At 34.8% G+C, this 27,319-nt stretch overlaps 1 protein-coding gene across 5 annotated transcripts in view; it reads left to right on the top strand.

Moving 5' to 3' along the window:
* Positions 1-27,319, top strand: part of U2SURP (U2 snRNP associated SURP domain containing) — a 58,737-nt gene that overhangs the window by 8,495 nt on the left and 22,923 nt on the right. For 2 of the 5 annotated variants that reach the window (XM_036113338.2, XM_078070871.1), the window contains exons 3-20: positions 2,183-2,314; positions 4,855-4,953; positions 7,177-7,291; positions 7,745-7,878; positions 10,486-10,553; positions 11,124-11,218; positions 11,301-11,336; positions 11,429-11,511; positions 12,716-12,881; positions 13,066-13,277; positions 14,204-14,247; positions 17,336-17,440; positions 18,529-18,595; positions 18,670-18,833; positions 20,362-20,524; positions 20,889-20,968; positions 22,067-22,154; positions 23,119-23,241. In XM_036113338.2, coding sequence (XP_035969231.2) covers positions 2,183-2,314; positions 4,855-4,953; positions 7,177-7,291; positions 7,745-7,878; positions 10,486-10,553; positions 11,124-11,218; positions 11,301-11,336; positions 11,429-11,511; positions 12,716-12,881; positions 13,066-13,277; positions 14,204-14,247; positions 17,336-17,440; positions 18,529-18,595; positions 18,670-18,833; positions 20,362-20,524; positions 20,889-20,968; positions 22,067-22,154; positions 23,119-23,241 — 1,974 coding nt within the window. Of the gene's footprint in view, positions 1-2,182; positions 2,315-4,854; positions 4,954-7,176; positions 7,292-7,744; positions 7,879-10,485; positions 10,554-11,123; positions 11,219-11,300; positions 11,337-11,428; positions 11,512-12,715; positions 12,882-13,065; positions 13,278-14,203; positions 14,248-17,335; positions 17,441-18,528; positions 18,600-18,669; positions 18,834-20,361; positions 20,525-20,888; positions 20,969-22,066; positions 22,155-23,118; positions 23,242-27,319 lie in introns of those variants that run through there. The other 3 variants (XM_036113337.2, XM_078070850.1, XM_078070876.1) reach the window with 3 other exon arrangements.

Genomic DNA, 27,319 nt, shown 5'->3' with positions numbered 1-27,319 from the left:
ATTTATTTATTTATTTAAGTAATCTCTACACCCAACATGGGGCTCCAACTCATGTCCTCCCAGATCAGGAGGTGCATGCTCCACAGACTGAGCCAGCCAGGCACCTCTCGTCTTTGTATTTTTTTTTAATATTTTATTTATTAATTTGACAGAGATAGCGAGAGCAGCAACAGAAGCAGTGGGAGTGGGAGAGGGAGATCAGGCTTCCCACCGAGCAGGGAGCCTGATGTGGGACTTGATCCCAGGACCCTGGGGTCATGACCTGAGCTGAAGGCAGACGCTTAACGACTGAGCCACTCAGGCACCCTCGTCTTTTTTAACATTTAATTTCTCTCTGTATCCCTATATTTATGATTTTACTTGATAAATATTAATGTATTGTATGTGTCTATTTTCTGTCATGTTTTTGCTAGGTGCCCTTTTTTTGTGTGTGTGTTCTATTTGTATAAGTTGGCCCCCTCAGACCATATTAGAAACCAAGTATGTATGTATCTTTACTTTTTTATTGTGCTTATAAAGTTCTGTACATATACAAATGTGTATACTTGTACATTGACTATGATTTGCATTATACACACTCGTTATTTTTTCACTGCACGATATACCTGTTGGAAATCCCTGCAAGTCAGCAGTTAGAGCTCTAATATAGTCTTTCTGCTGCCATCGTAATATCCCATAGGGGAAAGTACACATGATTTTTTTTTTTTTAAAGATTTTATTTATTTATTTATTTGAGAGAGAGAGAATGAGAGAGAGCGCATGAGAGGGGTTAGGGTCAGAGGGAGAAGCAGACTCCCTGCCGAGCAGGGAGCCCGATGCGGGACTCGATCCAGGGACTCCAGGATCATGACCTGAGCCGAAGGCAGTCGCTTAACCAACTGAACCACCCAGGCGCCCAGTACACATGATTTTTAAAGCTATTTCTCTGTTGATGGGCATATACTTGTCGTTTAAAGCTTTTTGACATTTTGAATAATTCTTAAATAAACATTCCTTTACATGTTATTATAGCAGTGCTCAAGGTATGGTTTTCAGACCCTTGGGGGTTACTGAGAATTTTTCATGGGTTTTGTGAGTTCAGCTATTTTATAATAATACAAAGACATTTGCCTTTTTCATCATGTTGTCATTTGCATTAATGGTGCAAAAGCAATTGATGGGTAAACTGTTGGCATCCAATATAAATCAAGCTAGTGTTGTCAAAATGTATTAGTAGTCATTGTATTCTTCCCTACCTGGCACAGTAAGGTAAAAATATGCTAGTTTCACTTAAGAATGTTCTTGATGAAGCAGTAAAAATTATTAATATTAAAAATTTTGTCCTGTGTATGGGTCTTTTTAATGTTTTGTATGATGAAATGGGAAGTACATGTAAGGCACTACCTCTTCTCAAAGTATGTTTGTCTTGAGGAAAGGTACTTGATGGATTATTTAAGTTGAGAAATGAAAACTGGCTCCTTTTTTTTTTTTTTAAGATTTTATTTATTTATTTGCCAGAGAGAGAGAGAGAGTACAAGCAGGGGGAGTGGCAGGCAGAGGGAGAAGCAGGCTCTCCCTGAAATCATGACATGAGCCAAAGGCAGACGCTTAACCATCTGAGCCACCCAGGTGCCCCAAACTGGCTCGTTTTTTGATGGAATACCATTTTTACTTGAAGGAACAACTGACAAACTGTGGTTAATCAGACTTGGATGTTTGGCAGATAGAAGGAAACAGACCTGTTACTTCAAAGAAAACAGTTATTTGTTTTTTTTTTTTTAAGATTTTTTATTTATTTATTTGACAGACACACAATGAGAGAGGGAACACAAGCAGGGGGAGTGGGAGAGGGAGAAGCAGGCTTCCCGCCGAGCAGGGAGCCTGATGCGGGGCTCGATCCCAGGATCCTGGGATCATGACCTGAGCCGAAGGCAGAGGCTTAACCACTGAGCCACCCAGGCGCCCCGAAAACAGTATTTGTTAATGATATATTTGTTAATGATATAAAATTTGAGCTTTCAGGTACAAGTTAGAATTATTGAAAACTTTCCCTGTACCAAAGGACTTTTCTGATGAAATCATTGGTGATATTAAGGGATGAGAGTTTTGATAGTGTAAATTTGTCACTCTTTGGACATTTGGGTTGTTTGTAGTTTTAGTACTACATCTGTGATTTTAAAAACTTGTTTTACTTTTCCTGAAGATGGATGCATCTGGACCCTCAGATAGTGACGTGCCAAGTCGGACACGACCTAAGAGCCCAAGAAAACATAATTATAGGAATGAGAGTTCCCGTGAAAGCCTTTGTGATTCTCCTCATCAGAATCTCTCAAGAGTAAGTGTTGATAAAGATAAGAAAGGATTAATAATTTTAATCTGTCCTTGATTGAATTTGGTGGTTGAATATTTTGGTTTTATACTGGTTCTTTCATCATGTACTATTTGAAAATAGCATTTTTTTTTTAAAAGATTATTTATTTATTTATTTGATGGAGGGAGACACAGTGAGACACAGTGAGAGAGACACAGCAGGGGGAGTGGGAGAGGGAGAAGCAGGCTTCCTGCTGAGCACGGAGCCCGATGCGGGGCTCGATCCCAGGACGCTGGGATCATGACCTGAGCCGAAGGCAGACGCTTAAGGACTGAGCCACCCAGGCGCCCCTAGCATTATTTTTTGTATCTGGGTTAATGATAAACTCAAGTTCATGTAAGGAAATTTTTTTTTTTTTTTTAGCTTATATGTGAGATAAGATTCATTTAAAATTGAAAATTTTAAAGAAGTGTTTTGTATTAAAATGTTTTTTTTTAAAGATTTTATATATTTATTTGACAGAGACACAGTGAGAGAGGGGACACAAGCAGGGGGAGCGGGAGAGGTAGAAGCAGGTTTCTTGCAGAGCAGGGAGCCTGATGCGCAGGACTCGATCCCAGGACCTTGGGATCATGACCTGAGCTGAAGGCAGATGCTTAATGACTGAGGCACCCAGGTGCCCCTAAAGTGGTTTTTTTAAAAAAAAGATTTTATTTATTTATTTGCCAGAGAGCACGTGGGAGAGAGAGAGAGAGAGAGTAAGAGTACAAGCAGGGGGAGTGACAGGCAGAGGGAGAAGCAGGCTCTCTGCTGAGCAAGGAGCTCGATATGGGACTCGATCGCAGAAGTCTGGGATCATGACCTGAGCCGAAGGCAGACGCTTAACCGACTGAGCCACCCAGGCATCCCTGGATATAAAATGGTTAAGGGTCAGATTATTGTTCCTCCCTTGTACCAAACATTTACTGAATCAAATACCACATGCCAGTCACTGCAAATAAATAGATGGGTAAAATGCAGTTCTTGCTCTTGGAGAGCTTACAGTCTCACCATGGGAAGTAAACAGAGGTAGGTATTATTCACTCTGATAAGTGTGCCCAGGGCAGTATGAGAACAGAGAGGGAGCATCTTTATTATGGTATCTGCAAAGCGTTCTCATGCTCTTTTAGTCTTTTTTCTAGTTTTTCTATTTCATATAATTTTTCTTGTTATTAAACTTGGGGAATTAATAAATTAATAAAAATTAAATTTCGAAATATAGAGAAGGCAGTCATCACCAGCCAGTATTAACATTGGTAACACTTTATTTTTATTGTTTAATATTCTAAGCATAAATATATTTTTACTTTGCTGAGATCCATTTTACAGGAATACATTTTAAAATACTCTGTTTTCAGTTCTAATTTTTTTAATTTTAGCAAAAATTCTGTGAAACTTTTTAATGGATGATTATATTTCTTTGTGTAAACATTCCATAATTCCCTTAACCATTTTTCTCTGTGGTGTGTAGGTTTAGCTCTTAGGATATAAATAAAATTTGAGCCCTTCTGATTTTGTTTCGTAAAATTATGTTTTTCATTGAATTTATATGTAATTTTACCATTTGTTTAGACTTTTAAAATTAAAACCAAAGATTCTTTACTTTGAATCTATTCCTGAAACCTCATTTTGACTTTTGGGTTATAAACTTTTATTTTTTCAAAGTGATTTTAATGTAACTTTAAAATAATTTGTAGCAGTATTACTCTTCTATTCTGCTTCTTTCAGGGGCAAGCCTCTTTATAATCAGGGGATTGATAAAGTCTAATTTGTAATTGGTTAACTTCTCATTTTGGCAGGCAAGAGCGAAACCTTCAGATTTCAATTACAGATTAATATTTTAGGTCGTATTTAATAGACATTACTGTCTCTTAAGTTTATGAATCAAAATCTAACATTTAAATGAATAACTGAACAACTAAAGATCTGTAGATGATTTTACTTCTGCTGTAACCTGAAATACTATTATTATGTTCCTAAACATCAGTATTATTGATGAAGAATGAGTTTATTTACTGAATTATAGAAGGAAGTGATGTGATTTGTAGTACCTGAAATGGAGGTTATAGATGGTATTTAGATTTCTGCTGCTGAACTTTGGAAATATATGCTGCCTTCTCCCATTTGAATGTTTTCCCTCACTGCTTCTTTTGCTCAGAACCATCTGTACTTTTTCTCAACTGCTTTTATTCTTGCTGCCAGCAAGTCGATTGAATGAGTTCTAAGCCTTGGCATCTCTCTCTGCTTTTTCACTTTTTTTTTTTTTTTTTAAGAAAATGGCTTTTTTATGTTATTGACCTTGAATTAGCAAATGAAGACATTCCTTAAGGAATACTTAAATCAGAATCAAGCCCACGGTAGGCACTTGATGCTTAAGAGTAGCCGCAGCTTTTCTGCTTTATGGTGAAATTTCTTTTTAAAAGTCATCTAATCTGAAGACTTGGTTATCAGTTAAGCTGTACCAGTTGAGTTAGATAGTATTAAGAATGTGTATGTAAAGGTATGCTTTTTATTTCTTTTCATAGCCTCTTCTAGAAAACAAACTGAAAGCATTCAGTATTGGAAAAATGAGTACAGCTAAGCGAACTTTAAGTAAGAAGGAGCAAGAAGAATTAAAGAAAAAGGTAATATTTAAATTGTATTTTGAGTTATCCTTGGAAATGTGTCTAAATAAGTGTATGGGCAGTAGGGAAATGCTTTTCAAAGATTCTTGACCGGGATATTTTCAGCTCCCACCACCAAGTCACATCTGTAACACAAGGTATATTTAGAGGTTTGTATCCCTGTTCCCGCCACTGCTTCTTCTGTGTAAGATTTGGTTATTTTCTGGCCTCTTCTTTTTGTATAAGCAAGTGTGTGTAAATATATATTGTACTCCTCTCTCTTAAGTGATCAGTAATATGCTATATACAGTGTACTTTTCTCCATCTTGCTTTTTACACTTAACATTATATCTCAGAGATTACTGCAGGTATAATGAGATAGTCTTTGTTTTGTTTTTAAAGATTTTATTTATTTATTTGACAGAGAGAGACACAGCGAGAGAGGGGACACAAGCAGGGGGAGTGGGAGAGGGAGAAGCAGGCTTCCCGTGGAGCAGGGAGCCCAATGCGGGGCTCTATCCCAGGACCCTGGGATCATGACCTGAGCCGAAGGCAGACATTTAACGACTGAGCCACCCAGGCGCCCCTATTCCTTGTTTTTTTAAATAGCTGTGTAGACATACAGTAGTTATTCACTAAAATTCTGTTGAGGGCATTTTTGTTTTGGTCTTTTGCCATTTCAGATTGTGCTGTTAATGGATAGTGTTATGCATATGGTATTTTTGCTAGTTTATCTTTGGGATATATTCCTGTAGGTGAGATTACTGGGTTAAATGGTAAATGCATAAATGTAGCTCTGTTGGATATTGTCAAATTGCTCTCTATAAGGGCAGGGACATTTCACATCTCTCTCAGTAATGTATGAGAGGTTGTTTCCCTATAGCCTTGCCAACAGAGGATGTTTTTGAAGTTTTGCCAATCTGCTCAGTGAAAAATGGTATCTCAGTGTAGTTTTAAATTTGCATTTCTCTTGTAAGTAAGGTTGAAAAAGCTTACTTTTTCACTTTTACGTTTTGTGTAAAAGGTTACACAAAAGCTTTTGAGTTTGTTTCTGTGAGCTGTCTGCTTATATCTAAACCAATTTTTCTAGAAATTAGTAGTTTATCTCTATTTTTTAGAAACTTCGTATATTAAGTATATTAACACTGTCTATGACACAAGGTGCAGTGTTTTTTCCCAGTCTGTCGATTGTCTTTTTATTTTGCTTCTGGTGTTTTTTCCATGCAGAAACTGTTTATTGTTATGTAATCAGATTTATCAGTCTTTCCTTATGATTTCAGGTTTTCAGTGTTTTTCTTACTCCCAGCTTGTAAAGGAATTTCCTCATGTTTTTTCTTTTTCTTTTTTAAAATATTTTATTTGTTTATTTGACAGAGAGAGAGACAGTGAGAGAGGGAACACAAGCAGGGGGAGTGGGAGAGGGAGAAGCAGGCTTCCCGCTGAGCAGAGAGCCCGATGTGGGCCTCGATCTCAGGACTCTTGTGATCATGACCTGAGCTGAAGGCAGACAGACGCTTAACCGATTGAGCCACCCAGGCATCCCTTAAATAGTTTCATTTAAAAAAAAATTAAATATGATTCATTTGCAGTTTCTCCTGGTATATGATGTGAAGAATTGGTTCACTTTTGTCTTTTTTTCAAATAGTTATCCCGACATCATTCATTGAAAAGTTGATCTATTCTCCATTGATTTGAGATGCTTCTTTTATTGAATACTAAATTTCCAAGTGTTACTGGATTTATTTCTCTATTTTCTGTTCTGTTCCATTGGCCTTCTATGCATACATGTTTTGGGGACATTGTGAAGAGTTATAATTGAAATTGTCAAGGTTCTTTGGAGCTTTTTTTCTAATGCCAGCTGTGGAATTATTGCTGCTTCATCTTCTAATACTCATGTCTGTGGTTTGTGAAGGAAATCTTTATAATCACTGAATTAAATCATCATGCTTTGGAAACATCAAAAACATTAATAGGATAGTGTATTTTGACTCTTAATGTCTCTAAATTTACTTAGTGGATCCAGAATTTCTAGTTCCACAAATTGCCAGTAGAGGATCAAAGTCTTAGTTTCAATGTTAATTAGTATCTAATATCTACTAAAGATTAGATATTACCTATTAGGACTGCCTAACCTGCTTTTGCTAGCGAAGAGAAAGGTTTTGTTTACATTATTCCTTAATGAGTTTCGGCCTATGTACAATAATATTTTTCATATGAAGTAGTATTATTTTCATGTGTATTTAGGAAGATGAAAAGGCAGCTGCTGAGATTTATGAAGAATTTCTTGCTGCTTTTGAAGGAAGTGATGGTAATAAAGTGAAGACATTTGTGCGTGGAGGTGTTGTTAATGCAGCTAAAGGTTAGTGTGAATATTATAGTCCTTGAGCAAACCCCAAAAGTCTTGGTAGAATAATTGTAGGTAATTATGAAAGATGTTTGGTGGCTTTGAATGTCACATTTCCTTTCTACCAGCACCCTCTAGTGTTGATATTAATTATTAATTAGCATAAATGGCCAGATGTGGATTAATCATAAATTGGAGCCAAATAAATTTAAAAAATAGTACCTTTCAACGTTGAATACAGCATAACACTTTGCAAAAAGTTTAATATGTTTCATAGTTTTACTATAAAATGACTAGTATTTTGGAGTGTAAGGTGGTAATAGGAATTTAACTTCATATTTTGTCAGTAGTGATATATCTTAGTGCTAAAAGCATTTTACTAATTTATGTTTATTTTCAAATAAAAAATCAAATAATATGAAATTATTTTTGAAAATTAGTTTTGCAACTTACTATTTTAAATTTCAGAAGAACATGAAACAGATGAAAAAAGAGGTAAAATTTATAAGCCATCTTCAAGATTTGCAGATCAGAAAAATCCTCCAAATCAGTCATCCAATGAAAGACCACCATCTCTTCTTGTGATAGAAACCAAAAAACCTGTAAGTCATACCCAAATAAGTGACTTTTTATGTTCAGAGGTGATACTGCCAATGATATTTCACTACTTCCACTGTAAGCAGGACTTTGGTTTCTTGTTTTTAATTATTTTGGGAGTAGATGTTGAGTTTTGCTGTTTAATTTATAATTAGAGTAGGACATGTAGACAGTGTTTTTTTTATGTTCTTTGAGCAATGAACCTTTGGTGTTGTTATATTCATAGTGTACTACAAGTAAAAAGTTGACTATATTTTAGGTATAAATATAAAATAATGGGATTGTCTTTTTAAGCAATTCTGAACTGAGGTATTTAAATAATATCAGCATGTGTAGTGGCAGTTACCTTGGAAGACTATATGTATTCCAGTAATGTATCTTTTGCCTAGAACGTTTTTGGAATTAATTTGGAATTACTGTCAACTAGTGGTACTTTCTTTTAAATATTCTCAGTGTTAGAAAATTTTTTATTTTTTGATGGGATTTTTCACGGGGTTGGAAGATAGATGTGGGTCATGTCATTTGGAGCCACACTTGGTGAAGAAGTATGATTACACTGAACGGTGAGACTGACTTTTCTTGTGTGACTTTTAAAATAGCTCTGAAAGCAATGCAATGGAAAAAAGCAGTTTTATTGAGATGTAATTCACATACCATAAAATTTACTCTTTTAAAGTACACAATTAGTTTTTAAAATGTATTCACAGTTATGCAACAATCACTAATCTCTAATTTCAGAACATTTTTATTACCCCAAAAAGAAACCTTACACCTACTTTTAGTCATCCCCTACCCCTGGCAACTACTAATCTACTTTTTGTCTGTTTGGATTTGCCTGTTTAGGACATTTCATGCAGATGGAATCATACAACATGTGGCCTTTTGTTTCTGGCTTCTTTACTTAGCATAATATTTCAACGTTCATCTGTATTCCAGCACATACTAATACTTCATTCTTTTTTATAGTTGAATAATATTCTATTTTATGGGTATAGCACATACTGTTTATCCATCTATTACTTGATATTTGGGTTGTCTCCACTTTTTAGCCATTATGAGTAATGTTGCTACACATTTGTGTGTAGGCTTTTTTTGTGGGCTTATGCATTCAGTTCTCACATATATACCTAGAAGTGGAATTGCTGGGTCATATGGCAACTCTTTGTTTAACCTTTTGAGAAACTGCCAAGACTCTTTTCTAGATTAGCTGTACCATTTTACAGTCCCATCAGCATTGTATGAGGGTTCTAATTTTAACACGTTTTTACCAACACTTGTTAAAATTGTCTTTTATTTATTTATTTATTTATTTATTTATTTATTTATTTGACAGAGAGGAGGAGAGAGAGCACAAGTAGGCAGAGTGGCAGGCAGAGGGAGAGGGAGACGCAGGCTGTCTGCTGAGCAGGGAGCCCGATTCGGGGCTCAATCCCCGGACCCTGGGATTCATGACCTGAGCCGAAGGCAGCTGCTTAACCGACTGAGCCACCCAGACGCCCCTAAAATTGTCTATTTTTAAAAGTGTAGTCATCTTAGTGGGTGTGAAGTTGTATCTAATTGTGGTTTTGATTTGCACTTCCCTAATGATGTGGAGCATCTTTTTTATGTGTTTATCATCCATTTGTAGTCTTCTGTGGAGAAATGTCTTTCAGATCCTTGGCCCATTTTTTAATTGGTCTATTTGTTGTCTTTTTATTGTTAAGTTGTAAGAGTATTTTACACTTCCTGGAGTCAAGTCTCTTATCAGCTATGTGATTTGCACATGTTTTCTCCCATTCTCTGAGTTGTCTTTGTCCTTTATTGATAGTACCCTTTGAAACACAAAAGTTTTTAATTGTGATGAAGTAGAATTTATCAGCTTTTTCTTAGGTCACTTGTGCTTTTGATGTCATATCTAAGAAGCCATTGCCTCATTCAAAAGTCATGAAGATTTATTCCTATGTTTTTCTCTTAGAGTTTTATAGTTTTAGTGGTTAAATTTAGGTATGTGAGCCATTTGAGTTAATTTTTGTGTGTGGTGTGAAGAAGAGGTCCAACTTCACTTTTTCTTGCATGTGGATATTCAGTTGTTCTCGCACTATTTGTGAAAAAAGACTTTTTATTTTTCCCCATTGAATTATTTTGGCACTTTTAAGAGAGGGATTTCAAAAGCAGTTTTAAAAGAGGAGTTCCAAAGATGTTACTGATTATTTCAATAATTCATGGTCCTCCTAAGGTGACTGTTTTGAAGAAGTGCATATTTTTGGTAGTTGCTCATGGCAGTTACTTGGCAGTTCAGTTAATTTATGTTCATTAGTTTTGCTCCCTGTTGCCCTCTCAACAGTATTCAGGCCTAAGTATCACAGGCTTTTGGAAGATAAACTTTGTGGTTCCTTTACTTTAAGACCACTGCTTGTCATTTTCTTTAATTGCTTTAATAATCAAATTGTTAAATTCTTAATTCCAGAGAACAGGAAGGAAGTGTAGTGAGAACAGAAGCATTCTTTTTAATTTGAATAATTAGAACATAATTGGCACTAAAATAAAAATTACTTAAAATGATCTGATTATTGAACCATTAGTTTTGTTTTACCGTGTTTTGTTTGAAGTATAACTTGTCATATCCTTCATAGCCACTGAAGAAAGGGGAGAAAGAAAAGAAAAAAAGCAATTTGGAACTCTTCAAAGAAGAATTGAAACAGTAAGTTTTATAGTGTGGAGAATGGCTGTCGTAGGTATATTGAGCTGAAACGTACAGATGCAGGTATGAAGAATGTAGTGTCCCGGTTATCACTAACTGCCTTACCTATGATGAGGTTGTTTTAAGTATGATAGTGATTTTTTTTTAGGGTATGCTTGAAGATGATTTAGCATTTCATCCAGCATCTAGGTTGGTAGCATAATATGGATGCAATTCAATTGATTTATCTAATGTCCGGAGTCCTGTTTGCAGTGGAAACAATGTAGTCACTGAGATAGGGGTGAGGAGTGAGCAGACTTAACCAAGAAAGGACAAATTCATTGGTTTTGATGTTGGATTTCCTCCTCACCTTAGAAGTGAGCTTTGTATTCTAATGCTTGCATGACATGTCAGAAATTTGCTTATGACTGTTATAGCTGAGGAACTCTCTAATCTTGGTTGTTAGTACTGGCATTTAATTACTCACAAATAGTTCAAGTTATATGAACATAGTACCTGGATAAACTGTATTAATAAATGTGAATGAACAACTTTTGCCTCATTATTAGTGATTATAAATATTTTCAACAGAATTCAGGAAGAGCGTGATGAGAGACATAAAACAAAAGGCAGGTTAAGCCGATTTGAGCCTCCTCAGTCAGATTCTGATGGTCAGCGTCGTTCTAGTAAGTGGCATTTATTTTAATGTTTATATTGTGATTAACTATTCTAAAAACTAAGAATTGTTTTCTTTTTCCCCTTTTAAAGTGGATGCGCCTTCAAGAAGAAATAGATCATCTGGTGGTAATACAGTTTTTTGCTTTTTTTAATTAATAGAAATTTTTCAAACTTTGTATTATGCAGGTTATAATTTTTTTTTCCCCTCTTTATCCTAGTTCTTGATGATTATGCACCTGGCTCACATGATGTAGGGGATCCAAGCACTACTAATTTATATCTTGGAAACATTAATCCACAGGTAATATTAGAAAAGTTAGATGAATGTTGGCTCATATTCTTTATAATTATGGAAGAAAATTGCTTTGTCAACAAAAAATAAAGTCAAGAATCTGAAGTAAGCAAATTTGAAGGAACCTAGAGACTATTGAAGTCTCTAAAATTATCTTATAAAATTGAGCCTTACTGGTATGGGCTGAATTGTCTTGCTACAATTCTTAAGGACCTATCTCCTCTTTCTGTAACTTGGCTATCTTAATTTGAAATATCTTACTGTGTACTGATTTTATTATTTATCAAATCAGGATTTGACCAGTGGTGGACAGTTCTTTTGAGACTACCCTCTTGTGCATAGCTTACTTCCTTAATGGACATCCTTTTTCTGTTTTCTCTTCATGATAGCAAATTAGTAATTTGTGAATTCTTCTCCTCACTTCAGTGTTACTTGTGTTATGAGGAATATAGTGGTAGTTATATGTTATATGCTCTTTTAAAAAATTATTTTTTTTTTTAAAAGATTTTATTTGAGAGAGAGAGTGCACAAGCAGTGGGGGAGGGGCAGAGGGAGAGGGAGAAGCAGGCTCCCCGCTGAGCAGGGAGCCCGATGTGGGACTCCATCCCAGGACTCTGGGATCACGACCTGAGCCGAAGGCAGACGCCCAACCGACTGAGCCACCCAGGCGCCCAAAATTATGTTTTGGACCTCATTGTGTATTTACCATTTTCTCTTTCTCTCTTCTTAATTACATTGGGTGCTGGAAAAAGAAAAAGTGATTAGATGCTTTTTTTTTTCTTTCATCACCAACATGTACTTTCTCCTTGCGTTAAATGTGATCATCAGAGCTGACTGAAAGAAGTTGCTAAATGTCTAAACAAACCACTGCCGAAGAACAGCTTATTTTAGATTCAGGATCTCAAAAGGAACAGCAGGGGAGATAGAGGTGTGCTTTTCTTTAGCCACCCAGCCTCTTCACCCTGACCACTTACTTGTGTTTCTGGTATGAAAAGATTTGTGAATGTCTCCTGAGGGCAAGATTGTACTATTTAGGGTCCTAGTACTTCAGTGGAAACTTGTAGCATTAATAGGACTCACTGTTCATTTTGTAAAAATTTGCTGTTTGTCACAGACTTCTTCCCTCCTTTTTTCTGCATACCGAACAAACTCTTACGCCTTTTATATTTATTTATTTATTTATCTATTTATACATTTTTATGCCTTTTAATAGATGAATGAAGAAATGCTTTGTCAAGAATTTGGAAGATTTGGACCATTAGCCAGTGTGAAAATTATGTGGCCTAGAACTGATGAAGAAAGAGCAAGAGAGAGAAATTGTGGCTTTGTGGCCTTTATGAATAGAAGAGATGCTGAAAGAGCTTTAAAAAATTTAAATGGTAAAGTTTTTTACTGTATACTATAGAATTCAGACTTTTTTTCTGGTTCTGAAAAGTATAAAAACTCTAGGGAAAAAATGGACCAGAAATGGAAAGGTTAAACATGGAAATTAATTCAAATTAACAGAGATCTTTTATTTTGTTTTGAGAATTACCAGGGTGACCTTTCTTTTCTTCTTTGCAGGAAAGATGATTATGTCTTTTGAAATGAAGTTAGGTTGGGGTAAAGCTGTGCCTATTCCTCCACATCCAATATACATTCCGCCTTCTATGATGGAACATACGCTTCCCCCACCTCCATCAGGACTGCCTTTTAATGCGCAGCCTAGAGAGAGGTTAAAAAACCCTAATGCTCCAATGTTACCGCCACCTAAAAACAAGGAGGATTTTGAGAAGGTAATTAAAAAAATGTACATAGGGCCGCATCTAATTTGTAAATACTAAATCTGTGGTAGTATTTCTTTTCAATAATTTTATAGAAAATGTGTGTGTAATTCTGTTTGACAACTCTTAAATAAGTAGATGTGTTCCCTGCCTTAGCCCATGGAAACCCTGTATTGAAATACTAGGTCATATTTTTATTTGTGGCTACCATTCCTTTTTTGACCACTTAGGTTTTTTTTCTCTTTGTCCACTGTTGTATCCAGGTTTGCTAAAGTGCAGTATCTAAATTTACTTTGTTCTGAGAAAGTGTTACTTTGTATTTGGTTAAGTGACTTTTCAATTAGAAAGACCTAAATAGTTAAACTGTTTGGATGGCTGCTAGCTAACTTAGTTCTCAAGATCTGAGGTATTAGAGTATTTGAGAGCATATGTGGTTTTTAAAAAAGCAGTTAACTACTCTAGTAAAGGCAAAGGGTGAGTATTTTCTTTTTATTAAACATAAAACCAACTTAATTTCAAGTTTATAAGAATTTGTTGGTTCTATTATGAAATAATTACACTTAAAATGACAGGGCTGGTTTTAAAGGCTTGGGAACAAAGTAGCAAACTGTATGGTCAGAGGCAAACAGTTAATTATTTCACAAATTAAAATCTTTATCTGATAATTCTCAGTGTAGTACCTATTTCAGTGCATTGATGTGCATTCTGGCAGGAATGTTCTGATTCTTTGCATTTGGTGAACATTTATTGTTCACTGAACACATCCATTTGCATTTATGTAATTGCTTAGTGTATAATTACTTCAAATGCAGTGATTGCCTGCAAAACTTGTGATTAGATGTGTAGTGTTTTCAATGCATTATGTATATTTTTGCTTGTTACTTGTTAACAATACTCACATATTCTATGTTTATTATCTGATGTGACTTCATATACAGACTCTGTCGCAAGCCATAGTCAAAGTGGTTATCCCAACAGAAAGGTACATGTTTTTCTTTATTATTACTGATCTAAATATAGACAATATCCCCTTCTGAATTAAAAAAAAATGGTGTTGAGGAAAAGGTAATATCTTGACTGAGCAATGGTTCCTTCCCAGTACTTTTTGGGGGGGATATGTGACTAACTTTAGTATACTTTGCAATTTTATGTCATTATCTTTTTGTTTTTATTGTTACCAAAGTAGGGCATTTTATAGTTTTAGTAGTTAGAATGTGTTTGATACATTTAATCTGGAGTTGTTAGTTTAATAATATTGTGATGGGAAAATAGGTGTTTTAAATTTATTTTAAATTGTATATAATGTTACAGTTTGACCCAATCTGTTTTTTTCTTTTGGTTCCTGAATGATCTGTGTTTAATATGCAACCTTAGTTTGAGTTCTCCTTACTGAAGGGCATAGCTTTGTTTTTTTTCTAATTGATTAGGAATTCCTCTTATTTTCATGAACACTCAACATACTAGAAATTTTTTTCATGGTGACAAAGGTATTTGGAATTCTTTTATTTTCCTTTCTTCCTTTTTTTTCTTTTTCAACATAATGATAAAGCAGAAGAATTCATGCTCTAGGTATGCTCTTGCTCAGTCAAGCTAAGCCTTTTCCCAAACACAGGAACACAACACTGGTTGAATAATAAATGAACACAAAAGAATACCAAATTCTCTTTGACATTGGCCTTGGTGAGCAACACCAGCTGAACTGTCTGCGGCAGCGGGGGACCAGGAAAACATCATGGGATGGATTGGGAAAGTATACAGTTTTTGACCAGACATTGGTACGATCGACTCCAATAAATGTGGTTTTATTATAACTGAGAGACAATTTTTGGTTTTTTTTTTTTTTTTGTTATTGTTGCCCAGAGTAAGATAATTGCCATTTTAAAATAAAATAATGCACTTTAAAATATATCATCTTTTTGTACTACACTGTTTCATTCTGATAGAAAAGTCACCCTTTTAAAAATGTTAAATACACCATCTTTAAGGAAAAAGTGTGATTGCAATTCTTTAATAATCTTGAATTCAGCTTAGCAACAACTAATTGTCAGATTTTGATTTTAAATAATCACATGAAATATTTTAAAACTTAAAACTTTAAATTTTCTAAAAATACATTTTATCAGTTTACAAGCCTGTTTAAAACTATAGTGGGTTATTTTTCCACTGATAAAGCATTCACAGGAAAGTATTTTTCTAGCATTCAAAAAGCATATTCCAGTAGTAGCTTTCCATGTGGCTCAGCTTATTTCTAAACTAAATTTTGAGTATACATTTTGTTGAAAAGTCTTAACTCACCATTACAGTAAATCCTTTGTTTTAAACTTGCTAAACCACTTTTCATTTAATAATATTCAAGTCAAGTTGCATTTGACTTAATTCATACAAGTTTCTGGATGTATAGTATTTGTCCCCCCAGTAATTGATTTTATATATTATGATATTTACATAAAATTTCCCTTCACTTTAATTTGACACATACCAGTGGGAGTTTTGGAACTGAATCATAACTTTACATTATCTCCCTTCCTTCCAAATAATATCATTAACTATATGGATGCTGAGAATACATTGTCATTTGGATAACAAAAACTGCATATTTGCAGAATAGTTAATACTTCTGTGAAAGAAAAATAATTTTTAGATATAAAATTAAGTGATGCTTCTGGTTTTTTGTTTTAACAATTCGAGGTTGAATTAATAGTTTTAAATATATAGTTTCCCCTTTATTAAAGATTTAAACTTTCATATAATTTTTTTGACCTAGAGGAGGTCAAAAAAATTTTTTTTCACCATATAGAGATTTTAGTGTCCATTTAATAAGTAGGTTTGTTTGAAATGGGAGAAAATAATTACAGTGACCATGAGATAAATTTATTGTTTATGTACTCTGAAGCAGGGCATTATAGAGCCAAAAAAAATCTGTCTTATTCTATAACTATATTTATATTCTAGCAATTACATGAACTTAATTTGAGCTGGGAATGCTAAAGGTGTAATTTAGTGTGTGCCTTGTACCAAGAGCCAATATCCTTTTGCTTTTCCCAATTACTATTTGCCTACTCTGTATGCTGGGGGACTGGTGAAGTGAGAAATCAAAAGCAGCTTATAATAAGCTGAGTCATTTATGCTTGATGCTGTAATTAATGTCTAAAATAGTGTTTAAATCACATGAGTTTTAGGACTTAGATTTTAAAAATAAAGATTTTCTATGAGCCCAACCAATAAAATGATTGTACTAAAAAAGTTACAAGTTTCTTCTTGGCTTAAATATTGGAAAGTAATTGTTACAAAAAATGGGAGAGGCATCTCACCATGTCCCTTATTTTGGAGTATTTTGGAAAGAGGACTACATTTAAGGCTTTGGCAATATAATTGCTTCATTGAGTCATAATACGCAGGCAGAATTATACATGTCATGAGTTGTGTGAACCAGTTTGACGTGTGATCCAAAGGGATGTTGCCTCATTAAAGGTCAGATTCAATAAAAACTCCATCTGCTATATGTGTACCAGAAAAACACAAGAGTTGGATGGATTTTTTATTAAATCAGGCCTTAAACTTGTTAAATAGTTTTGCATTTTTTATAAATTATAGTCATGTATATAACATTTCAATACCACCACAAAAGTGCTTGGTTTAGGAATATTTTCTTTTAAAACTGAGATAGTGTGTAAGTTTTTAGATGGCTATGATAACATGTAAGCTCTAAGTTTACTCATTTTATATATTTGCAGCTTTCCAATTAGTTGTGATTCATAATTTAATGTTTTGCATTTGGAAAATAAAATTAAGTGGTATTTAGAAAAAAATCTTTATTGCTATGAAGCTGTGTTGTGGTTTCCCACCCTCCCTTCATCTCTCCTTCCCCTCCCACTCCCCTATCCCCATTGTTCCACTCCCTCTTAATGCACAAGGCATTAACATATGCTCCAGGTTATTTTTTTGGTATAAAATTTTGTATTAGTCAGCAGAATTATCTTTTTCTGCACAATTATAGTAACTTAGGTCAAGTATAGTTTTATATAGTGGTAGGTCTGAATCCATTTTCTTTAACTGTGTTGTTGTTGTAGGAATTTGCTCGCCCTGATACATCGAATGATAGAGTTTGTTGTACGTGAAGGGCCAATGTTTGAAGCTATGATTATGAACAGAGAAATCAACAATCCTATGTTCAGGTGTGCATTTTTTTTTTATTGTGGTACAATATACATATAATAGAAAATGTACCGTTTTTGCCATTTTAACATGTACAGTTGAGTGGCATCAAGTGCATTCACATTTTTGTGCAAACCACCACCATTGTCTATCTCCAGAAATTTTCTTATCTTCCATAACTGAAATTGTACCCCTTGAACAATAACTCCCCATTCCCTGGGCCCTCCAGCCTCTGGTAGCCGCCATCTACTTTCTGTCTCTTTGAATTTGTTTAGTTACCTCATATAAGTGGATTCATTCAGTACTTTGAGACTCGCTTATTTCATTTAGCATAATGTCTTCAGGGTTCGTCCATGTTGAAGCATGTGTAAGAATTTCCTTACCTTTTAAAGCTGAGTAATAGTCCATTGCATGTATATACCACATTTTTTTTAATCCTCAGGTGTGCATTTAAAAAATACTTTTTACTTATTTTTTGGAGCTAAAAATATTTGCTAGAATAAAGTTCTAAGTATGGGGTTATTTTTGCAGTGGGATGAGAAGGCAGTTTTAGTAATTAGACTAGGATCTTGGGTCAGTTTTCTATCTGATTTTGATTTAAGTTAATTAAATAACATTGTTTTTAGCAGTCTCTAGGAGGAAAATACTACTCTTTTTTTTATGTTTTTCAGTGAAAGAGTCCTTCATAGTAGAACAATAGAGCACTATAGAAAATTGCTTATCTTCTGAACAGATATGTCTAAGACATTCATTTAACACTCCTAAGTCATTTAACAACCACTGCTTTTTGAAATTTCTATCGTGGGAAAATCCACTGCCAGATATAATATCTGACATATAAGCATTCGATAAAATTGATTGTAAGACTCAGTAAGATGCATACATACCTTCTGAGTACCAATGTCAGTCACAAAGGCAGTGTGGGGGCTAGGCTGAGGAAGGGGATAGATGGCAGAAGGCAGTGGGTGAGGATTTTTCTTCAGGGGTCTTTGCTTTTGGTTTACTTCAAATGAGATAGGCAAATAGTATTTCTCATTTGTTTAAATTTACTTGAAGACACTCCTTTGTTAAAGAATATATATTTTTTTGTTTGTTTGTTTTGTTTTAGGTTCTTATTTGAAAACCAGACACCAGCCCATGTTTACTATAGGTGGAAGCTTTATTCTATTCTGCAGGCAAGTGGAATCAATTACTTTGTTAATTTCGACTCTGAGGTATTTCACCTAATAACATTCTGGACGTTTATTAGGGAGATTCTCCGACTAAGTGGCGGACAGAAGATTTTCGTATGTTCAAAAATGGATCTTTTTGGAGACCACCACCATTAAATCCATACCTGCATGGGATGTCAGAAGAGCAAGAAACAGAAGCTTTTGTAGAGGAGCCTAGTAAAAAGGGAGCACTTAAGGAAGAGTAAGAATTTTTTCTTTTCCTGTTACATATTCAGAAAAGTTGCTTTAATAATTGCTTTAATGATCTTACTAAGATGTTAACCTAAAAGAAAATGTTTTTTCTTTTACTTGTGAATGTTTAAAATACATTTCTCATTTTGTGTTTTGTAATTTTAAACATCTTGATAAGTATGTGTCCTATTGACCTCTATCTCTTCCTACTGATAAAAAATAGTGATAATCTCTCAAGCAATGAATCTCTAGCAATGGAATACTTGAGATTCTTACAGAAATTACCTTGGGACCCTTGGAATTCTAGCCTCTCTGAATGCAACATTAAAGAGGAAAAATTACTGTAGAGCTTTGTGAAATCAGATGGTTGATTATGCAGAGTCTTTACACAAGAGTTGCAATGTGTCGCCACCATGAAAACGTATTTATTAGTGCTCAGTCAGTATGGGTACAGTGACGTTAGTCTGGTTTAAGAAGCAGAAACAAATGTAACTAGGGCGCCTGGGTGGCTCAGTCGTTAAGCGTCTGCCTTCGGCTCAGGTCATGATCCCAGGGTCCTGGGATCGAGTCCCACATTGGGCTCCCTGCTTGGCAAGAAGCCTGCTTCTCCCTCTCCCATTCCCCCTGCTTGTGTTCCTGCTCTCTCTCTCTCTCTCTGTCAAATAAATAAATAAAATCTTTAAAAAAAAAAAAAAAGAAAGAAACGTAACTATTAAATATTAAGAGTAAGTTCTGTATACCTCATGGGGAGAAATTGGCTAAAAGATTATGGCATATAGGATTACGTACTCCATTGCGTAGTCTAAATCTTTATACTAGTTGCATTGATGCATTGTTTGTGAGAGCATTTGCTAATGGAGAGCTATATATATTTGAAGCATATTTGCTTCTGCAGATGTATTTTCATCATTACTTTTGCCCAGGTCTGCAAACTCAGCCTAAAGGCTAAATCTGGCTGCCACCTGTTTTTTATAAACAAAGTTTTATTGGAACACAATCATGCTTCCCCTCCTCTTTTATGTGTTGTCTATGGCTGCTTTGGTGTTAATAGCAGTGAAGTCAGGTAACTACGAGAGAGACTGTATGATCTGCAAAGCCTAAAGTAGTTACTCTCTGATTCTTTACAAAGTGCCACCACCTGCTTTAGCCTGTTTCTAATCTGATGCAGAAGTGCTAAAGTAACTGACTTTTTCAAAAGAGAGAGAGAAACATGAAGGCTTTTTGTTTTTCACTATAATGGGATAATAGTACCGGGGACATTCTCAGACACTTAAAAAAATGCCCATAATTTAAAATTTACTTTATTTGTAAACTAAAAATCACTGGAATCCTTTATTCACGAGAAAATATTCTTCTCCCATGTAAGCTCTTCAAAGAAACGTAATATATTTGGGGGACTTAAATCAGACTTAACACAATTTAGTCTTCACAATTTTATCCGAATAGGTTTTAAAGAAATTAGTTTGTGAGCAGAAACTGTAATGGCATTTGAAATTTATATCTATAAATATTTATAAGTTAAAAACTTTTGTATTCAGACAGAGGGACAAATTAGAAGAAATCCTGCGGGGGTTAACTCCAAGGAAGAATGATATTGGAGATGCAATGGTTTTCTGTCTTAATAATGCTGAAGCTGCTGAAGAAATAGTGGATTGCATTACTGAGTCATTGTCCATCTTAAAGACACCCCTCCCCAAAAAGGTATGGGAATGATTTCTCTTTATGGAACACTGGTGTTTTTTTTGTTTGGAAGAACTTGACTGAAGAGATCTTTCCCATGCAGTCTTATTTTCCTCCTGTCTTGGGAAACTTGTTATGTTAATCAGTACACAGGTTATCAACAGGTTGAAATGTAAATGAGTTACATATTTTATCCCTGCCAAAGTAGTGGCTTTGGTAATGTTGAATTTCTTATAACTCTTCTAATTAGCTGTTATTGTTGTAGCCAAACATTAGCCGTATGCTACTGATCGTAAAACATTTCAATATGGAATTTTTTCTAGATACATTATTTGCTGCTGGTTTTTATTTTTAATCTCTTTTATGTTATCTTTTGGTATTCTAGATTGCCAGATTATATTTGGTTTCTGATGTTTTGTATAACTCTTCAGCCAAAGTTGCCAATGCTTCATATTATAGAAAATTGTAAGTATAATGGTGTAAGCTGATATTCCTGAAATAAAACATTAAGGGTAAGGAATTCAGAAAAGAGGATTGTTTTGTTTAATTCATAGTCTCAGTAATAAATAATTTGTATTTCTTCTTAGTTTATAGAATTTTCTAAAAATTGGGTTGCATTCATTAAACCACTTTAAGCTAAATGTTTAGAAGGTTTTCTTATCAGTTTCTTCGTAAATTATACTAGAACAACTAAGAGTTAAAAAAATAACTTTATTTTTATTGCATATTTAGCCACTTGTGTAGTAAATAAACTGAAACAATAGAACTAATGGCAAGCATAGAGTAAGAGACCAAAGACAGAACATTAACTGTTTTGATCATCATTGTATTGGTGTAGTTCACTGGGTTGTTTTCCTAGGCAGTAGGAAATTATGTTGCTCTATTCTTTTTTTTTTTTTTTAAAGATTTTATTTATTTATTTGACAGAGAGAGACACAGCGAGAGAGGGAACACAAGCGGGGGCAGTGGGAGGGGGAGAAGCAGGCTCCCCGCGGAGCAGGGAGCCCGATGCGGGGCTTGATCCCAGGACCCTGGGATCATGACCTGAGCCGAAGGCAGATGCTTAACGACTGAGCCACCCAGGCACCCCTATGTTGCTCTATTCTAATTAATATGTAATTCTTCTTTAGAGTTCATTTTTGGTGTTTATTTTATGAATCAGGGAAACTTTTCTCTAGGAGCTGACTCCGAAATGAAATTTGGAGATGTGGGTCCTAATCTTAGCTCTGTTATTAGGGTTTTTGTTGTTTTTTTTACCTTGGATAAGTCACTTTTCCTATTATAAAACAAAGAGGTTAGTTTAGGTAGCATAAAGTATCCTAAATGTAAAGTTTCTTGTTAATCAAGAGAACTAATTCTTTGCAGGAGGATAACTCAGAATAAGGCGTTCAGTTATAGTTTTAAGAGTTTAGATACCTAGTTCTTGATTTTTAAAGAATTACTTGATTAATTTATTTGTTTTTTTTTTTTACGTTCAAGAGAGGTTTTCATTGGCTAGCATGCTGAAGTAGGTAGGGGTTTTAAAATAAATTCTATTGTAAATATGTATTATTTGAATTTCAGTTTTGAAACAAAGTTATGTCAGATATTTTCAGACCTCAATGCTACGTATCGTACAATTCAAGGCCATTTACAGTCTGAAAACTTCAAGGTATGTTTATTGTTTTATTTTTTCCCTAATGTGAAACGGGGTAGGGGCTGGCAAGCACATTGGAGCGCTTAGAAAAGTACATAGGACAATTATAAGACATAACATGCATCTTTCAGAAATTATTGCTTTAACATTTACTGCCATTTTATCTTCAGTATCAAAAATGCCTGAAAGTTTGAAATATGTAGTGTTATTTTGTTGGGTATTTGTTTTAGTTCGAAGTGTTTTATTTAAATGTTCTATTTGTTTTTTCACAAAAAACATTCAGAACATCACTTGTTTCAGAATGATATATATAATTTGGCTGGAGTAGGAACATAATTTTAGTTATTCATGTTTAGAAGATATATTCAGTTACTTTTTATAACCTCTTAGCTGTGGACCAGTGTTAAGAAAAGCCAAACAAAATACCTTGCATGTAATGGAATAAATAGATACTACTTTCATGGGAGGAAGACTTCTATTAAAGAAATTTTTAGCCTGGGAATTTAAAAAACTTCATTTAAAAATTTTTTGACCTTAAATTTTGACCATAAATCAAACTTTTATAGAAAAGTTTTTAGGAATGGGACAGAGAAAAAGTATTAGCCAGAATCAGAAAAGTACTTCATTGGACCATAAAGGAATTTGGTTCGAAACTACCTTAATACCAATTTTCATAAATTTCTAAGCTATTATTCCCAGAATGTGGCCTCATGTGTACCACTAGTGCTATGGGACATTAATCTTAGGTGGTCAAGAGCAAAACAGTTACTGTTTCTTTTTCATTATATTTATTTCTAATTTTGTCCCCTTTTAGTTAGAAGGTGACATTGATTTTTTAAAAATATACTGATAGTTATTTTCTGTCAAGGATGTTGGTTTAAAGGAAGATTCAGCAAATTGTGATGGCCGTTCTCATGAGATGAAGTTTGAGACATATTGCCCTAAATAATAATTTGTTGTCTTTTTCCTATTTATTTAGCAACGGGTAATGACCTGCTTCAGAGCATGGGAGGATTGGGCAATTTATCCAGAACCATTTTTGATCAAACTACAAAATATTTTCTTAGGACTTGTAAATATTATTGAAGAAAAGGAAACAGAGGTAGGCACTCAGTGTCTTTGGGTGATTATTTTAATAGAATTTATTTCTGGGGATACTGTGGGGGTGTGATATGTTATGGATGTGAGTAACATTTCTTTGTGAAAAATACCTGCTGTTTAACACTAACTTACGGGTTTTTGTTGCTGGAATTACTGGAGCCCGGGAGATGAAATGGTGTGTAACAGGACTTCTCTGTTTTGTGGCCTTATGTGAAAACTGGGTGACTGGGTTTCTTTCACCCAATCCCTGCATTTTTTTTTTTTTTTAATTATTGAAATATATTTGACAAACCTTGTTATATTAGTTTCAGGTGTACAGCATGGTGATTCAGCAATTCTATACATTATTTTATGCTCATCACGATAAGTGTAGTTACCATACACTGTTGTTACAGTATTATTGACTATGTTCCTCATGTTGTATTTTTTATCTCTGTGACTTATTTACTTTATAACTGGATGTTTGTACATCTTAATCCCCTTCACCTATTTTGCTCCCTTCTGGCAACCACCAGTTCTCTGTGTTTAAGAGTCTGGTTTTTTTTGTTTTGTTTTTTTTTTTGGTCTGTTCAGTTTGGTTTTTTAGATTCCATGTATAAATGAAATCGTATTGTCTTTCTCTGATGTATTTCACTTAGCGTAATACCCTCTAGGTCTATCTCTGTTGTCATAAATGGCAAGAATCCATTCTTTTTGATGACTAATATTTGTGTATGTGTGTATACATCACATCTTATCCATTCATCTGTCAGTAGACACTTGGGTTATCTTCATATCTTGGCTATTGTAAATAATGCTGAAATAAAAATAGGGGTGCGTGTATTTTTTCGAATTAGTGTTTTTGTTTTCTTTGGGTAAATATCCACCAGTGGAATTACCGGGTCATATGGTATTTCTATTTTTAATTTTTTGAGGAATCTCCATACTGTTTTCCACAGTAGTTGCACCAATTTATATTCTCACCAACAAACAGTACACATTGGTTCCCTTTTCTCCACATTCTTGCCAACACTTGTTATTTCTTATCTTTTGATACTAGCCATTCTGACTGGTGTGAGGTGATACATCTCCTTGTGGTTTTGATTTGCATTCCCCTGATGAGTGATTTTGAGCCTCCTTTCATGTGTCTGTTGGCAATCTCTGTGTCATCTTTTGAAAAAATGTGTGTTCAGGTTCTTTGCCCATTTGTTTATCGGATTATTTGTTTTATTTTGGTGTTGAGTTGTATAAGTTCTTTATATATTTTGGATATTAACCCCTTATTGCAAACACCATCTCCCTTTGGTAGCTTGCCTCTTTGTTTTGTTGATGGTTTCCTTTTCTGTGCAAAAGCTTTTTATTTTGGTATAGTCCCAGTAGTTGATTTTCACTTCTGTTTACCTTTCCTGGGGAGACATATCCATAAATTGTTGCTAAGGCCAGTGCTCAAGAGATTACTGCCTATGTTTTATGCAGTTTTATGGTTTCAGGTCTTATATTTAGGTGTTTAATCCATTTTGAGTTGACTTTTGTGTATGGTGTAAGAAAGTGGTTCAGTTTTGTTTTGTTGCATGTAGCTGTTCAGTTTTCTCAGCATTATTTATTGAAGAGACTGTCTTTTCATTATATGTTCTTGTCTCTTTTGTGGTAGATTAATTGACCATATAGGTGTGCGTTTATTTCTGGGTACTTATCCTGTTCTGTTGATCTATGTGTCTATTTTTGTGCCAGTGTCATTTTGCTTTTTTTAAAGATTTTATTTATTTATTTTAGAGAGCAGAGAGCAGGAGCCAGGGGGAGGAGTAGAGGGAGAGGGACAAGCAGACTCCCTGCCGAGCATGGAGCCTGATGCCAGGCTCAGTCCCACGACCCCCAGATCACAACCCGAACTAAAACCAAGAGTCAGACGCTTAACCAACTGAGCCACCCACGCACCCTAGTACCATCTTGTTTTGATTACTATAGCTTTGTATATTTTGAAATCTGGGATTGTGATACCTCTACCCTGTTCTTATATTGCTTTGGCTATTTGAGGTCTTTGTGGTTCCATACAAATTTTAGGATTATTCTAGTTCTGTGAAAAATGCTATTGGTATTTTGATAGAGATTGCATTGAATCTGTAGATTTCTTTGGATAGTATGGACATTTTAACAGTATTTTTTCAATCCATGAGCATGGAATATCTTTTAATTGGTTTTTGTCATCTTCAGTTTTTTTCATCAGTGTTTTAGAGATTTCAGAATATGTCTTTCACCTCCTTGGTTAAATTTAATCCAAGGTATTTTGTTCTCTTTGGTGCTGTTGTAAATGGGATTGTTTTCTTAATTTCTCTTTCGATTACTTTGTTATTAGTGTATAGAAATGCAACAGATTTCTGTATATTAATTTTGTATCCTGCAACTTCACTTCATTCATATGTTCTAATAGTTTTTTTGGTGGAATCTTAGGGTTTTCTATGTATAGAATGGTGTCATCTGCAAATAATGACAGTTTTATTTCTCCCTACCAATTTGGATGCCTTTTATTTTTTTTTTCTTATTTCATTGCTGTGGCTAGGACTTCCAGTGCTATGTTGAATAAAAGTGTTGAGAGTGGACATCCTTGTCTTAATATGGCCTTTATTAAGGTATGTTCCCTCTAAACCCACTTGGCAGAGAGTTTTTATTATGAATGAATATTATATTTTGTCAGATGCATTTTCTGCCGCTACTGAGATAATCGTACGGTTTTTGTCCTTCCTCTTTTCAATGTGATGTATCACATTGACTGACAAATATTGAACCACCCTGGCATCCTAGGAATAAGTCCCACTTGATTGTGGTGAAAGATTGTTTTAATATATTGTTGGATTTGGTTTGCTAATATTGAGGATTTTTGCATCTGTGTTCATCAAGGATATTGGCTGTAGTTCTCTCTCTTTTTTTTAGTGTCTTTGATTTTGGTATCAGAATAATGTTGGTCTTATAGAATGAATTTGAAAGTTTTCCTTCCTTTTCTGTTTTTTGAAATAGTTTGAAACGAATGAATAGGTATTAACTCTTCTTTAAATGTTTGGTAGAGGGGTGCCTGGGTGGCTCAGTCGTTAAGCGTCTGTCTTCGGCTCAGGTCATGATCCCAGGGTCCTGGGATTGAGCCCCACATCGGGCTCCCTGCTCAGCGGGAGGCCTGCTTCTCCCTCTCCCACTCGCCCTGCTTGTGTTCCCTCTCTCGCTGTCTCTCTCTCTGTCAAATAAATAAATAAAAAAATTTTTTTTTAAAAAAAGTAAATTTGGTAGAGGGGTAGGTGGTGGCTCAGTCAGTTAAGCGTCTGATTCTTGATTGCTGTGCAGGTCATGATCTGAGTTGTGAGCCCACTTGGGATTATCTCTGTCCCTCTTCCTCTGCCCGTCCCCCCCTCTAAAAAATAAACAGGGGCGCCTGGGTGGCTCAGTCGTTAAGCGTCTGCCTTCGGCTCAGGTCATGATTCCAGGTCCTGGGATCGAGCCCCGCATCGGGCTCCCTGCTCCGCGGGAAGCCTGCTTCTCCCTCTCCCACTCCCCCTGCTTGTGTTCCCTCTCTCGCTGTGTCTCTCTCTCTGTCAAATAAATAAATAAAATCTTTAAAAAAAAAAAATAAAATAAAAAATAAAAAATAAACAAATAAGTATTTGATAGAATTCACCTGGAAAGCCATCTGGTCCTGCACTTTGTTTGGAGGTTTTTGATTGCTGATTCCAGTTTTGGAAGATTGTATGTTTCTAGGAAGTTGTCCATTTCTTCTATGTTATCCAGTTTGTTGGCATATAATTTTTCATAGTATCTTCTTGTAATCCTTTGTATTTCTGTGGTGTTGGTTGTTATTTCTCCTCCTTCATTTCTGATTTTATTTATTTGAATCCTCTCTTTTTTCTAGATGAGTCTAGCTAAACATTTATCAATTTTGTTTATCTTTTCAAAGAACCAGCACTTGGTTTAATTGATTTTTTTTATTGTTTCTTGAGTTTTATTTTATTTCTGCTCATCTTTTTTTTTTTTTTTTTTTTAAAGATTTTATTTATTTATTTGACAGAGAGAGAGATAGCTAGAGCAGGAACACAAGCAGGGGGAGTGGGAGTGGGAGA

The sequence above is a fragment of the Halichoerus grypus genome, chromosome 1, assembly GCF_964656455.1.
Source record: "Halichoerus grypus chromosome 1, mHalGry1.hap1.1, whole genome shotgun sequence".
In the NCBI taxonomy this organism is placed as follows: Eukaryota; Metazoa; Chordata; class Mammalia; order Carnivora; family Phocidae; genus Halichoerus; species Halichoerus grypus.
Note: the sequence above shows the minus strand (reverse complement) of the source record. Positions and strands in the feature narration are given on the sequence as shown.